Source organism: Rousettus aegyptiacus, unplaced genomic scaffold (assembly GCF_014176215.1).
Source record: "Rousettus aegyptiacus isolate mRouAeg1 unplaced genomic scaffold, mRouAeg1.p scaffold_m13_p_16, whole genome shotgun sequence".
Classification (NCBI taxonomy): Eukaryota; Metazoa; Chordata; class Mammalia; order Chiroptera; family Pteropodidae; genus Rousettus; species Rousettus aegyptiacus.
The window spans coordinates 20,444,687-20,460,018 of record NW_023416291.1 but is presented as its reverse complement, the minus strand read 5'-3'; the positions used below and the strand labels follow the sequence as shown (position 1 = coordinate 20,460,018).

At 46.3% G+C, this 15,332-nt stretch overlaps 1 protein-coding gene across 3 annotated transcripts in view; it reads left to right on the top strand.

Moving 5' to 3' along the window:
• Nucleotides 1–15,332, top strand: part of SCARA5 (scavenger receptor class A member 5) — a 93,951-nt gene that overhangs the window by 45,519 nt on the left and 33,100 nt on the right. For all 3 annotated transcript variants that reach the window (XM_016144650.2, XM_016144651.2, XM_016144649.2), the window contains exon 4: nt 12,340–13,014. In XM_016144650.2, the coding sequence (XP_016000136.2) occupies nt 12,340–13,014 (675 nt within the window). The remainder of the gene's footprint in view (nt 1–12,339; nt 13,015–15,332) is intronic.

Here is a 15,332-nt window from a genome sequence, read left to right as displayed (position 1 = left end):
AGACCCGATCCTGAATCACACATTGAGTTATCACGTCTCTCTAGTGTTCTTTTCTCTAGAATGGCTCCTAGCATTCGTTGCTTTTCATGACATCAATAGTTTTGAAAAACACAGGTCAGTAGCTTGGTATAATGTCCCTCAATTTGAGTTTGATTGTTTCCTCATGATTAAATATCAGTTAAATATTTTTCGCAGAAATACTTCATTATTCCTGCTCAGCGCCTCATATCAGGAGGCATAGTGTGTCATTTTGTTCCTTTATTGGTGAGGTTAAATTTGATCACTTGGTTCAGGTCTTTAACTACTGTAAAGGTATCTTTTATTCCTTTTCTAATGAATAAGTGATCTGTGGGAAACACTTTGATACTGTGTAGATATACTGTTTCCCAACAATCTTTCATTCAGCAACTGTAGCATCTGTTGACAATTCTTGCCTGAATCATTTGTCTCAAAGCTGGTCACAATTTGGTGGTTTTTTTCCCCTGACCTTCTATATTTAGTGATATCACATTGGTAGTTTGATATGCGCTAGGATAGGAGTATTTATGTCTCAGAAATTGGCAACTCTACAAAGTGGGGTTTTTGTTTTTCCCCTGGGGAACCAGTAGAATGTTCACCACTGGATGCAGACACACTGAAACACATTCAAAGAAGAACGATTTGGGTGATGAAAGGCCTTAACACCTTAAGGAAGAGGAATCTGTCTGTCTTCAAATATTTAACTGTCTTGTGAGGGAATTCTCACTATTCAGGCGGTAACCCTTAATACCTTCCCCTCCCTGCCACTCAGTGCTGCAGTCCTGCATGAGCCCTTGAAGGAACCCGGGGCCCTGCACGTGTCCCTTCCTGTGGGGAGCTGGCAGGGGTGGCATGGAACACAGAGGCCGAAGTCCACTTTGAGTAGGGAATGTCCTGCTTCTCACTCTAATCCTAGAGGAAACAATGTGGATGTAGAAATGTGAGGTGTGGAGAACACAGAGTTCCTAGTAAATGACATTCTATTCTTGGTAAAGTAGGTACAGAGAGTTACTTCTAAGAATGAGAGGGATAAAGCAGGCTAGGGCAGTAAGGAGCATGAAGAAGGTTATAGTTAAGGAGATTTTTTTCCCAGCCCACCAATCCACTCACGCAGTTTAGCTCCAGATATATTCAAACAGCTCAAGAATGAGCCAAGTCACCACAATCCTTCAGCAGTGCTATGTGGTACGAGAGGTGGCTGCAGCTGCCCAAGGTTTGTCACTGATTAATACGGAAGTAAGTCAACTCCCTAGAGACCCGGGGCATTTGAACGCCTCTCTGAATCCAGGTGCAGCAGCAATTCAGGTATAGCCAGAGGAGAGCTAATGGAGGAGGTCAAGTTACAGGATTCATCTGTCCCCTGAAGACAATGGGCAGGTCCCCTTGTGGTGAGAAAGGTGACAAGCTTGGTGGCAGTGGTTGAAAAGAGGGGAGTCAGTGTTCATGATCGCTTTAGAAAGTACCAAATGGTTACCAGGTCCTAAGGGGAGCAGTGCTGGGGGTCACTCAGCTGCAGAGGGTGAAGAACTGTGTGTTCAGGTATTTGGAAAGTCACAGACAGGGAAGACGAAGAATAAAGGTGGATGGAACTCCCTAACTTACAATTGCAAGACGGAGCCTCAAGGCTGTCACTAGATAGTGGTGGAAAACCCATTTTTTCTCACCTTCCTTAGTACTTCGGCTAATATAAGAAGGAATTGAATTCTGGTCCAGAGTAGAAAATTAGATAATGTACATAACAGTGCTCTGTAAAACTTAAAACTCTATGCAACTATTTGATGTTGCATTATGAAAATTAATGTCAGCAAATCTGGTAATAAAGAAAGGGCGTGCATAAATACCAATGGTATGAATGTGAATAGGGCTTTTAAAGGACATGGGGTTTTCTTCCTACCTATTTGATTTCCTCAACTTACGTAACATCTGCACAAAACACACAACAGTGTCTGGCTCACTCACTCTTTCCTTTAGGATTCACAACAAACTCGAGGTAGATGGTCTTCTATTTTTAGATGAAAAGCAACTCAAAATGACAAATTCCCTTGGTCAAGAGGCAAGAGGAGCGAGTTAAGTGGTGGGCAGGACTTGAACCCAGGCCTTTAAATTCTTAGTTCAATATTCTTTTCTTTCTAATCCACATCTAAGAACCCATTTAATCCTCAGAGTCTATGAAATTCTGAAATCTACTTCCTTTATATAATCTCTGCACTTTACACGACACTGTCACTGTTTGAAAAATTGGAAACATGATATGCACACAGTGTTTTCTTTTATTACAATATGTTAAAAGTTGTTATTAAAATTTTTCCCTTTTGTAGAAAAGGCTCTGAAACCACATAAGACAATATTGTGATTGATGACTGTCACTGGTGCAACTTCACATGACTGTTTTGCAATAGTAAATACTTTTTACAACACTGAAAATATCCAACCTAATAATGCAAGATACTCTGGGGATTAATTAATATTTCAAAGTAACTCTCATTCTTAGTATAAATGTTTTTAATTGGAAAAATTCCAGCTGTTTGGGTGGAAATGTTTTTTTGCATTCTTGTCAATGATAATTCACATGGATAGATGGTTGGATGGATGGATGGATAGATGAGTGGATGGATACCTAATTCTGCTTTCCTGGACAGCAGTGTGATAGAGTAGAATGAGCTGTGAACTGGGTTTCATCTCATGGCAAGAGAGGTGACAAGCTTGGTGGCAGTGGTCAAAAAGAGGGGAGCACTAGCCCTGGTTCTGCCGCCCACTGTCTAGATGACCGAGGACGTTTCATAGCGCTTTTTCTCAGCCTTCATTTCCTCGTCCGAGAATAAGAGGAAAATGATTTGAAGATCGATTTCAGCTCCAAGCACGATGATCTTTTGACGCCACGAGTCTGCTTTTCGAGGAACAATAATGTGAGATTTGACACGGGGGCTGCGAACCCCGGGAAGTGCTTAGATTCCTGGCCAAGTCTGGCCCAGATTCCCTACGTGCTTATTCGTGATAATAATTTCTAACCTCCTTAAAATACTTTTTGACAGTCTCAACAAATGAAAAAAGATGAATTGGAGAAAATTGGCCAACACGGAAAGCTCACCCACTCCAACCCAAAGCCATGCAGACGCTCTGGGGGGCTGATACTGAGCTGTTTGAAAACAAGCACTCACGGAACAAATTGTCCAGGAAGACAGAAACAGTGAAACTTTCTTGCCACCCTCACTGATTTCAGATTATGGCCTCATGTGACTGTGCTGTGAGGCAGACCGGAGAGGAGGAGGAAGGCTCCCCTAACCCAGCCTCGGTGGCTCCTGCTCAAGCGAGAGGGATGCGGTGTGCACTGGGGTCGAGCGGATGGTCTGAGGTTTAAACCTGGACTCGCCATGCGCGAGTTGTGTTGCCTGGAACAAGCTGATCTGTCTCTCTAAGCCTCCTCTGTAAAACTGACACGTGAACATGTTTGGTTTTCCTTCCTGAAATGGTCAGTCAGGTGTGGCCATAGAGGAGAGGCTCAGGAAACCAAAGTTTACTGTTCTTACAGGTCCTAGAGACGGCAGGCATGGCACAGCACACAGGGCCACAGGGAGAGAGGCACCAGGTGGTCAGGAGGCAGAAGTGAGGAGGACCCTGAGGCCGTGGTCTTTATAGGGTTCCTGCGAGAAAGGCAAGACAGGGTGGGGTAAACAACTCAGGTCAGTCAGAACCGTTTTGGTGAACTTCGGGCTGTAGAGCTGGTCTCTCGTTGACAGGAACCTTGCCCTGGGATGATTGGAGCAGAGGAATGTTTCCTTTTGGGGTCACAGAGGAGGTGCGGCTCCAGATTGGATATCAAAGATGTGCTCCCAGCTGGGCTCTTTGCTGTCCCCAAGAATTGGCTAGCCCAGGGAAGAGTAGTTTCTCTCCAGCCAGAAAGATTTCTTAAGATGTCAAAATGTTATAACATACAGAAAATAATTACATACACACATACTTACAACATATCTCATCTTTAAAACCGAATACATGAATAATGATCTCAGAGGATCACGTGAGATAGGTACATGACAGCACCCAGTCCCCTGTTTGGCACTGAGTAGATGCCCATTAATACTAGCTTTTTCTCTTCTTCTGTAAGTTAAATGAATGGACCATTATATTAGTGGTCCCATCTACGCCTATGTCTAGCTGTATGACCTGGGGCAGGAGGGTTCTTCTGTCCAGGACTCTTGTTTTCTCACCCGTGAGACGGGAAAGAGCAGCCAGATGGTCTCCAAGGTCGCTTTCCGGCCCATGGTTGCCACTTTCTTGTCTGATTCCTGCTGAGACCTACAGTGCATCTTTATGGGCTAGAAGGGTGTGGACAAGAGGTCCCCTTGGGGGACATGGAAAAGACAAGCTTGGAGGCTGAAACTCTGATGCCAGATTAAGAAGAGACTGTTCACATCTTGTGGGCACAAAGCCCAGCTCTGACACAGTGGCCTGCACGGAACCGTTAGAGCCCAAACTACTAATCTCCCCCATGTCCAACCATGGGCCCGGCCTTTGGAGGGGCGGGGAGAAGGTGCATGGTATTTGAGGGCTGGAGCACATAAAGCAGCTGCGCCATCACATACATTTAATTTCGTGTTAATGCGGGTGCCTTGTCTGTACAGCAAAAACTCTAAGTTTTCCCATAACATCAACCTCTGAGGACTGCTATAAAAATTAAAGGGTACAGTGTGTACCAGATACTCCATATATGGCGAAGTGTCCAGCACAGTGCTTGGTAATGAGTAAGTGCTGAATAAATGAATTAATTATTCACGACCCAATTATTATATAAATAGGGGATATTTCTTTAATAAACATTGAAACTATCTCATGTCTTAATAACATTCAAACACTTGTTTGTATTTTTTAAAATATGTCCATCACTATACTGTATACCTGAAACTAAATAATATTGTATACCAACTATACTTATGCAAATGGTCAATTTGCTAGCTTAATGATGAAATAAAATTCTAGAAAGGAGTTTCTGTTTTATGATGGGTGGATACCACGTTTATCTAGAAGTGTCATTCATTAAGTGAAATCCATCGTTAGTTTTTTTTTTTTTCTTTACTTTTTAAATAGAGTGAAAGGTGCTGGGGGTAAGATCAAGCGTGGGCTCTAAGAAAGCAGTGTTTACAACCCCTTCCCTGATGTCCTGCTTTACTACGGGTTGGGGGCTTTATTATATTGTATATCAATGGAGACTTCAGCTTAAATGCCAATGAAGGGTGCCCGGGAAGGTCAGCGAGCGTGTAACATGGGACAAGTCACTTTTCTTTAAATGGGACTGTGCTTTTCGTGTGTGGTTTGAGACAGAGTCTAAATTATCAGGAGAGTTTTTTAGTTCTTTATAACTGTATTCAATTAGTACGTCTTTGAGGGCCACTTTCTAAAAATAACAGCCATAAAAAAGCAGCAAGGCCCACTAGAGGACAGAGAAGATGCCCCACCAGGTTTTTGTTGCTAAATGGGATTGTCAGACCCCAAGAGTGTGTTACCCATGGGCAGCAATGATTTGAAGAAATGCTTGATCCTCCGAGTCCAGGCAGCCTGGCCCCGCGAGACTCAGACTGGCCATGTCTGTCGGGTCAGCGCCTCCTGGGACAAAGCCGAGGCTTGGAGAGCAGCTCCCACCTTCTCTGTCCACCCCAACTGCTTCCCAGTTAATCTCTCGCAAAGGCCCCCACTAACCACTTGTTATGGATTAAATTGCGTCCCCCTCGAAATTTCAAAGTTGTAGTTCTAACTCCCGAGGCTTCGGAAAATAGCTATATTTGGAGACAGGGGCTTTAAAGAAGTAATTAAAGTTAAATGAGGTCACTGGTTTGGGCCTTAAGCCAATACGATCTGTGTCCTTATAAGAAAAGGAGATTAGGACACAGACACTCACAGAGGGAAGGCCATGTGAAGGCTCAGGACAAACACAGCCATCTACAAGCTACGGAGAAAGGTCTCAGGAGAAATTAAGTCCGCTGACACCTTGGGCTCAGACTTCCAGCCTCCAGAACTGTGAGAAAGTACATGTCTGTTGTTTAAGCTACCCAGTTTGTGGCAGGCCCAGGAAACTAAACTAAGAACAGAGGAGTTTTAAAACAGTTTCCTTTTTTTGTGTAGCATTCTAACTAAATGATAAGCTTCTTGATAGGAAAGGTTGCATTTAGACTTCTCTGTACAGTTGACCCTCAGTATCCAGGGGTGATTGGTTCCAGGACCACGGCAGATGCTCAAGCCCCTTATACAAATGGTATAGTATTTGCACATAATCTATATTTGTATATAGGCTGCAGCAGGGTATGTCACACATCGCTTCATTCATGAGAACTCAGTGTAGTGCTTTGAGTCTGGCAAACTCAATTTTTGCTTTTTGAAACTTTCTGGGATTTATTTTTTTCCTGAATATTTTCAATCTGCGATTGGTTAAATCTGTCGATGCAAAACCAGTGGCTATGAAGAGCCGACTGCAGTCACCACCCACAGATCCATATAGTGAGTTGGAACCTCATATACATGTATTGAATGACTTAATGCATGAATGAACAAATAAATATCTTAAATCCGAACTTTTTGTGGTCTCTTTGGACAACAGGGAGTCAAGATGTGAAGAAGCAAAGTACAAAAAGGAAGATGGGAAGACAATTGGCCTCTTTGTGCTGTGGAAGGAAGGGATGCTTCTCGTCTTAGCCTGGGATCTCTGTGGAAATTGGAGCCTGAAACCTGGGCTTGGTAGTTTATTGTGAGAAGTTATCCTGGGAAGCAGGAGTTGGGAAGTGGGGAAATCAGAAAGAAGGAAAAGCAAATACAAGAATGTGTCCTTGAGTTGGTTTCTGCTGTGGCCATTGGGGCTCAGTCTGGGCAGGACTTTCTAAGGGGCTATGTAGTAAGAACTGCAGAATTGTCTGTGGAGAATATTTATCCGTTGGCTCCTGCCCACATAGATCTGGGCTTCCCTAAGGGTCGAGGGCGTGCACAGATGAAGTCCAGGTGGGGTCTTATGATTCCGAGAAGTCACAGAAGCCTGGGGGTAGACAGCAAAAGATCAGAGATGTAGATAAAGCGATATCCTGCCAGGTTACACCCACTTAAAGTTGGTCACCTGCAGCCCTGGCTGGAGTGGAAGGTGAGTTGAGAGAGTGTGAGGCAGGACCCAAGGGCTGCTCTCTCCCTCCCCACTGGTTCGAGTGCTGTTTCCAAGAAGAGAGCCAGGCACTTCAGTGCCTCATAACACTCTCTGTTTTCAGTCATTCACTTATTTACCTGACAACTATTGTTAGACCACCTACCGGGGTTACGAGATTCTACATTGGGCACTATGTTAGTCTAAATAGCAGGTCCCCAATTCCACTTGTGAATTCACAAAGAATTAGTCTTTTCTCCATTAGATTCATGTGTTCCATCAAAATGCTGGGTCTCCTGACATCGTTGGTAATGATTTCAGATATTCTAGCCTCTGAAACAGAAATCCTGGGCACAGTCTCCTCAATAGGAACCTTTTGATTTATAATTCATCTTGGATCCCATTTCTGCAGTAATTAACAGTGAATAATCCGAGATTTTTGTCTACTTGGACCACCAAAGGGAAGACTGGTGCCAGGAGCACAGCGGATAGAGCCACACCTCTAGGGAAAGTAATAAACACAGTGGTGGGGTTTCCATCCTCTGAGGTTACGCCAGGCCATCCTAATACATATATCATAGCTGTCAGCTGGCCACCAGTCCGCACGGGCTCCGTGCATCCTCCAGTTCAGTTTGCGCTCATCAATATGACAGGGCCTGCTTTCGTGCTCTACTAATTGCTTGAGCTTCTTCGTCTGAAAATGAGTGTAATAATTCCCACTTGACAAGGTCGCGGGGAAGAATAAATGAAGCAACTTCTAGTCAGAGACTAGGATGAGTTTGCCATACAGTAGGTGCTTAATAAATGTCATTTTCTGCCCTGCTTCCCCATACAGATTTGGGAGTTTGGTATGTGACTGACTATCTCAGCAACAGGTGTAGAGAACGGAGTGCTGGATTAGGGGACAGATGATCACGATACAACCTTATTTTATGCTTCCGGCAATCTCTTGCCTGGTCTGAGCCCCCTTTTCATCTTTACATGAGATTATGAATATTCACTTGAGCTGTCTCTCTCCCAAGGTTAGCTATGTTGAAAATTAAGTGAGGCGATGAACGTGCACTTTCATACACAGGTAAAGGGTTTCTTTCACTAAACATCAAACAGAATGCTTAGCTTTCTTCCTCCTGACTGACGCTGGCATTGTCAGTATGCCTGATGTGTTTGGGGAAGACAGTCTCCTGGTCAGTTATATCTGGAGCACCTTGACTTAACCAGCATGTGATTATTTTTTTCATGAACATAAAGGACAATTATGGGACCAGGGGCCAATTTGGGACTGAGGCATGGGAAGGCAAAGCCATGCAGATGAGGTTGCAGGAAACATGTATGTGCAAGGCACCTTGCCCCGGACATAGGCCAAGGCTGACGTTAATATGTTACTTATATATTATTACAAATTATACATTAAAACATTAATTAGTGGTCAGCATTAACACTAAGTCAGAATCCAAATTTGAATCTCTACATGGTTCCTGACAAATAGTCTGACTCTAGCCTTAGTTTATGATGAGAAACTAGCTTATTCCACATTAGTGTCTCTTAAAAAGTTTGTTCTGTGCCTTTCACCCTTTCGGCAATATCCCGAAGTGGTTAAGAGTTGGGAGCTCTGGAACCCAACTTCTCGGGCCCAGTCAGCCTCCTCTATCCACTGGCTATGTGACCTTGCGGGTTATTTAACTTCTATGTGCCTCAGTTTCCTTGTTTGGAGTATCAGGATAATAACAATACTTACTTCATAGGGTTGTTATGAGATTTACTATATTAATATGGAAAGCACTTAGAACAGTGCCTGGCACATAGTAAGAATTCGGGAAATGCCAGTTAGCATTGTTAGTCTATGATTTATTTTCCTCTTTGTGAAAGTATAAAAGTTGAAGAATAATTAAAGCACATTAAAAGTAAATACACCAGGCAGAGAGATAAATGAACTGTTTGCATAAACATGAATTAAGAGAGTCACACTCAAAAAAGAATTGTTCCCTGTTGAGAACAGCAAACATCTGGAAGGAATTAAATGGGGGAAGAGGGTGGGTAGCCGTGGTGGTGCGGGCTGAGAACACACTGTGACTGTTGGAAGGAGATAATTCATTTCTGGAGTGGGTAAGTGATCCCTGAAAAGGGAGGCTGGGCTTATACAGCACAGTTTGGTGCCCAAAGAGTATTACTCCTCCAAATACTTTCTGTTCTGATTAGCCTGAGTACCTAAAATGTCTATATCATTCCTTTGAGCTAGTGCATTGCCTTGAAAACATTTCAAAAGGAGAGACCTTTCTGCATTTCTTCTCCACAATTGAAAAAAAAAAAACACTCGACAGTAAGAGAATGTGTAAATTCCAACACATCCCCTAGATGGACTCTTCATGCAGCCATCAAAATTACAATTATAAAAGACAAAGAGGAAGATAGGATTATGTTTATGAAATAATCATATTAGGTTAAAAAAGTCAAATTGTAAAGATGGGGTACGTACATCAACGGAGCTAGAAAATGAAAAGAGAAAGAAAACCAGTGTGCTTTGTTGGAGGCTGTGGGATTATGGAAGAATTTTTTCTTTCTTTTATTTGGATTCATGTTTATATTGGTTGTGCAATGAACCATAATACAAGACCCGAATGAACTTTCTGGGAAGGGGTAACTGATTGTTAGCCATTGTCATGTGGGCAAGTTTCAGTCTGCTTTCTGGACAGAGAGAAAAGGGCTTATGAGCTGATAGGTTTTGAGATGAGGGAGCTGATGAGCAAGGCCAGGAGCCTCCAAGGTTACAGGGCACCAGCCGGGTGTGGGGACCACTTGAAGAGGGAAGGAGGGACTGATGTGGGCTAGAAGAGAGTGGGAGAAAGGAAAATTGCCTACTTCAGTGTGTTGCCTTTGGCAAGCCCGGGCAGATGGAGCCTTAAATCAGTCCTGCGATTTAAATCAAGTAGGTTGCACTGTTTCTCTTAGTCACTCACAATCCCGATTTTAAAACCAATATTGACAAAAATTCAGAGTATTCTCACTACTTCTGATAAGCTACAGTGCCTCTTTGAACCCCATGGACATCATGAGCAGAGACTGACACTAAAATATCAGACTTTCCGTTTGCCAACTGCCCTGTCTCTAACACTTGTCAACCAGTCTGGATCAAATACTGAACAAACACACTGGCTTTAAAATCAAATCCCGGCCTATGGTGATTTCATAAGCAGACAGTTCCAGTGGTTACATGGATTGTGTTTGGGTCACAGATCCATTTCCCCAGAACCTTTACTCATACTTACAATTGTACTTACAACTCTTACACTTTCCTGGCCTCAGTGTCTTCATCTGTAAATTGGGGAAATTTTTTACCAAAAACTGCATTGAGCCAAATTCAATGGTGGAAGTCTGAAAAGCCCAGATGAAGCTAAATGGGGTCCAGTTTTGGCCACATTTATATAAATCCCTTGCCCAGGGAACTGATCCTTCCATCACACTTTGCCCCGTCTGTCCATACCTTGGAAAACCACACTCAGACTTAAGGGGGTATTGACACGCTGGTGTATGTGCAGAAGAAGATAGATGGAGGCTGAGGACCTAGTCTTGAGAGAGCAGATTTTAAACCAGAGAGAGTATCGCATAGCAAGGACATGATAACTCTTTGAAATTCTGAAAAGCTGTCTTGGGGGGGCGGGAAATTCACTAGCTCTTCATGACCCCAGAGGGCAGGCTCTGTGTGTAGAAACTACAGGGAGACAAATCTCAAGTCCGAATAGAACGCAGACTGCTCCAACAGCTGGTGCTAAGGGAAGGTGAAAAAAGGTATAGGCGGAGAGGCTGGGTGACCGACTGGCAGTGTGATTTTCTTGGAGATTAAAGTGCTGGCAGAAGGGGAAGTTGAGGTGGGGCTCCAAGGCTCCGTCTAGCCCAAAGAGCCCCTAAATCTAATGCAAAATGACTTATCACCTCCAGAGTGCCCACCGTAAATGCTTGTACTTCCAGAAGCATCGCCAAAGGATTGGAACAGCTAGCTCATCTTCACATGCCCCAAGCACCCTCACAACCAATCCTTCCTCTTCCCAGCCTGAGATTCCGGAAGAATGCTATTCTATCCAAATTTTCTCATTGGTTGAACAAGCTGCGTACTCAGCTCCCTGGTCCTCTCTGTTCCAGGATTTCCAAGGCCGAATTCCCTCCGTGCCTCACCGCTGCACCTTCCCCTCTGCCCCACTCCCAACACAGTTGCCATTTCTCTAGTGTGCGGAGCAGAGAGGGGAATAACTGTGGCCAGCACCCGGAAAACAGAGAGCAAGGATCTCTAGCGATCCCAGCCCCAGTGTACCTGAGTCAGCTCAGCCTGCAAGCGTCCAGGAGGCATTGGATGCCAGATTCTAATGTTTAAGATGCACATACCTCCCCTTAGCATTGTGAAATAGCTGCTTATAACCAAGAAAAGGAACCACCCCAAGAGGAAAGAGTCAGGGGAGGGAGTCACTGAGATGGGTGGTTTGTGTGAAGAGGGAAATAGGGGATCCAGAAGAAGGGTTGGAGGAGGTGGAGAAAGGAAGGTACCACCATGAAAGTGTGCACGCCCATCCAGATGGGCCCTGGCCACAGCTCAGGAGGCCAGGAAATAGTGTTGCCTAGATCCTGGCTGAGTCTGCGGCAGGCACGGTTCCTTCAGCCAGTTCTGGAGCAGACTTGTGGGGAAGCACGGGGTTCTGGAGTGAGCGAGCAAGCCCTCTGGCTCCACGACTTACTTGCTGGGCTACCATGAGCCATCTCAACAGCTCTGACCGTGAATGGGGACAATACTGGTACTTTCCTCCTCTACTTGACCTCTCACCAACACACAGTATCACAGGCTGAGCACAAAGAAGTGACCATTTCACGAAATGGATCAACCTCATACATAATGGTTAGATGAGTACAGTGGTTCCCAAACTAGTCTGCACTTTGGAATTATTTCAGGCTCTTCTAAAAAGTCCAAAGCCCAGGTCACACCCAGACCAATTCAATCACAATTTCTGCAGGTGGGCTGCCTGGCCAGGTAATTCTAATGGGCAGACAAGTTTGGGGACCTGTTGACTTACCACAGTACTTGGCACTCAAACTTGGCCACCGCTGCTTTCCCTTCATTTATCATTTATTAAGCACCTACTGCATTCCGGGCTCTGGCTGGTCCCGCCTCTTGCGACCCGCGGAACTCCTCAGTGGCGCTCATCTCTCCCTCTCCTCCTCTGCAGTGTCCAAGCCCCGGAGCTCCCCCGAAGACCTGAAGGCGCTGACTCGAAACGTGAACCGGCTGAACGAGAGCTTCCGAGACTTGCAGCTGCGGCTGCTGCAGGCCCCGCTGCAGGCGGACCTGACAGAGCAGGTGTGGAAGGTGCAGGACGCGCTGCAGAACCAGTCGGACTCGCTGCTGGCGCTGGCAGGCGCGGTGCAGCGGCTGGAGGGCGCGCTGTGGGGGCTGCAGGCGCAGGCGGCGCAGACAGAGCAGGCGGTGGCCCTGCTGCGCGACCGCACCAGCCTGCAGAACGACGCAGTGCAGCTAGAGCTGTACCAGCTGCAGGTGGAGAGCAACCGCAGCCAGCTGCTGCTGCGGCGCCACGCTGGCCTTCTGGACGGGCTCGCGCGCAGGGTGGACGTGCTGGGCGAGGAGCTGGCGGACGTGGGCGGCGCCCTGCGCGGCCTCAACTACAGCCTGTCCTACGACGTGGCCCTCTACAGCACGCGGCTGCAGGACCTGCAGGTGCTGGTGAGCAACGCCAGCGAGGACACACGCCGCATGCGCCTGGTGCACATGGGCATGGAGCTGCAGCTCAAGCAGGAGCTGGCCATGCTCAACACCATCACGGAGGACCTGCGCCTCAAGGACTGGGAGCACTCCATCGCTCTGAGGAACATCTCCCTCGCCAAAGGTAGGGAGCCCACAGGGCCTAGCCGGGCCCTTCCCGCTCAGGCCCTCTTCTCTGGCACCCTCCCCAAGGGCCAAGGAGTCCCCCTCCCTCCCCCAAGCTGACTCGATTAAGTTTTGCCCTATGGGACCGTAGGATTTTCCACCCAAACGTCCCATTTCCAGGGCTGCACATGCACCTGTGCACCCCCATCCCCAAAGAGTGCGCTCGGTGCATGAGAATGGCCAAGGGTGGTTGATGAGGGACTGGGTAGTCAGAGCTCGAATGTGCCAGTTGGGGCCTCCAGGGGGACGGGGCTGGGAGGACAAGCGGAGGGTCAGGCTGCAGGCTCAGCCCAGGAACAGGGGGGTGCTCCTCCAGGGCCATAGTGTTCCAACGGGTAGAACTACAAGGAGTTGGCACTCCAGATCTGAACCTGGCCTTCCAGGCTGTTATGAAGCTGTATTCCTCCAGGTAAAAGAACATATTTTATTTAACAATTTGTCAGTTGTATATATAACTCTTAAATATAACGGCAAAAAATGTGCAGGCTTCCATTTGTACTCTTGCTCGGGGGCCATGGGTATTATAGCCTTTAAAACCACGTCCCTGTCTTCTACTTCTGTCTGACTGGTCCCCTCCCCCATGCCTTCCTGTTGCCCTCCACCCTGCACATCTTTGTCGGAGGCACCTTTCATGAAATGCACTTTTCCCACATCACCTCCCTGGCACAGAACCCACCATGGCTTCTCAGGTTCTGCCGAATTTATTAAAAGCTCCTTAGCCTGACAGTAGACGATAATAATAATAATAATACCATTTTTGAACACCGCCTCTGTCAGGTGTGGTGCCAAGAGTATCTCATATGATGTCGTTTAAAAACAAGTGCACCGAGATTCAGGAAGCTGCTTACAGTCGCAGGTAGGAGGTGATGGAGCCAGATTTGGACCCGGGATTTTCTGATCTCAGAGCTGGTGTGCCTTCCATTACGTACCTGGCCCCGGCCTGTCTTTCCTGCCTTCTCCAACTGTTCCTCGAATACAGGGGTTGCCAACGGAACCGTCTGTAGAGGCCAGTGGAGCAGTGTCAGTGAGTAAACTGACGTCGGTGTCGGGGGAATAGTAGAGGCAATGGCAAGTCCAGCCCATTTTGGCCAGACTGGCATTGACAAGGTCTTCCCCTTTTTACAAAAGAAACCAGAACTATGGAACGTTTTAGAAATTTTTAATCGCTTAACCCTTGTAAGCCAAACACAACACATCCGGGGGCCATATATGGTCCATAGATGGCCAGCTTGCACCACCTGTACTGTGTGAAGCATCCCGTCTAGTGGGACACGTCTTGTCACCGCCCCGGAGACACAGCCCACCTTTTCCACTGCTGTAGCTTTACTCCAGCTGCGCCCCCTCCTGCTATGCCCCCTTCTTCCGCTTCCTCCACGTCATCCGAACCCCACTGATCCTTCAGATCTCACTCCAGCCCACCTCCTCCAAGGACCATGCTGGCCTCCTTCGCTCACCCAAGTCTCCCTCCTCCGAGCATCTGCATTTATCAGAACGGAAAGTAGTAGCGATGGGGCCTCCCATTCGCATAGCATTTTCCAGTTCACGGAGTGCTTTGGGGTATGTTGTTTTACTTTAAAGTGGGTCCCCATGACCAGCTGTGAGGCTGGTGGAAGGCAGGTTTCATTATTAAGAGGGTGGGGTAGGATTCCTGCAGAAAAACAACTGAGGCTCCAGAAGGAAATGGCTGATTTATTCAAGGCTGCACAGCTGGTAATGATCTGACCCAGGACTTTTGTTTTCAACAGCTTTAATAAGGCATAATTTACATGCTGTAAGATTCACCCATTCAAGTGTACAATTCGATGACCAAGCCAGACTTTTAGCCCAACGCCCAGTGCTCATTCTGTTACATCACAGTCCGCCCCCATCGGTCCATCCCTGTGTCCCCCAGCACCTGCCAGTGCAATGCACATAACTGGGACTCAATGAATATTTGTGGAGCAACCGTTAAATCTTCAACCTGAGGAGTCAGGTGATTGGTTTACTTGTCCTGGGTCATTTTGGATTTCAACTCTCAGAAATCGAAGAAGGGCTAGCGGTAGAATTTCTTCTTTCAAATCCATACCACTGGGATCTTAGCTTTTTCTGTCTTCTCTTTTCTTTGACCTCCCCTGCCCATAGCAGGTACTCAGTAAAGTGGCAGCTACACCAAATCTTGACCTACTATGAGCCAGACCTTTTCTCAACATTAATTCTCTATATTTTCATTAATTTTCTAATTCTCAAATGTATTGAAGATCACTAATCCTCACATCCTGCAAGAAGGTATTATTGTCC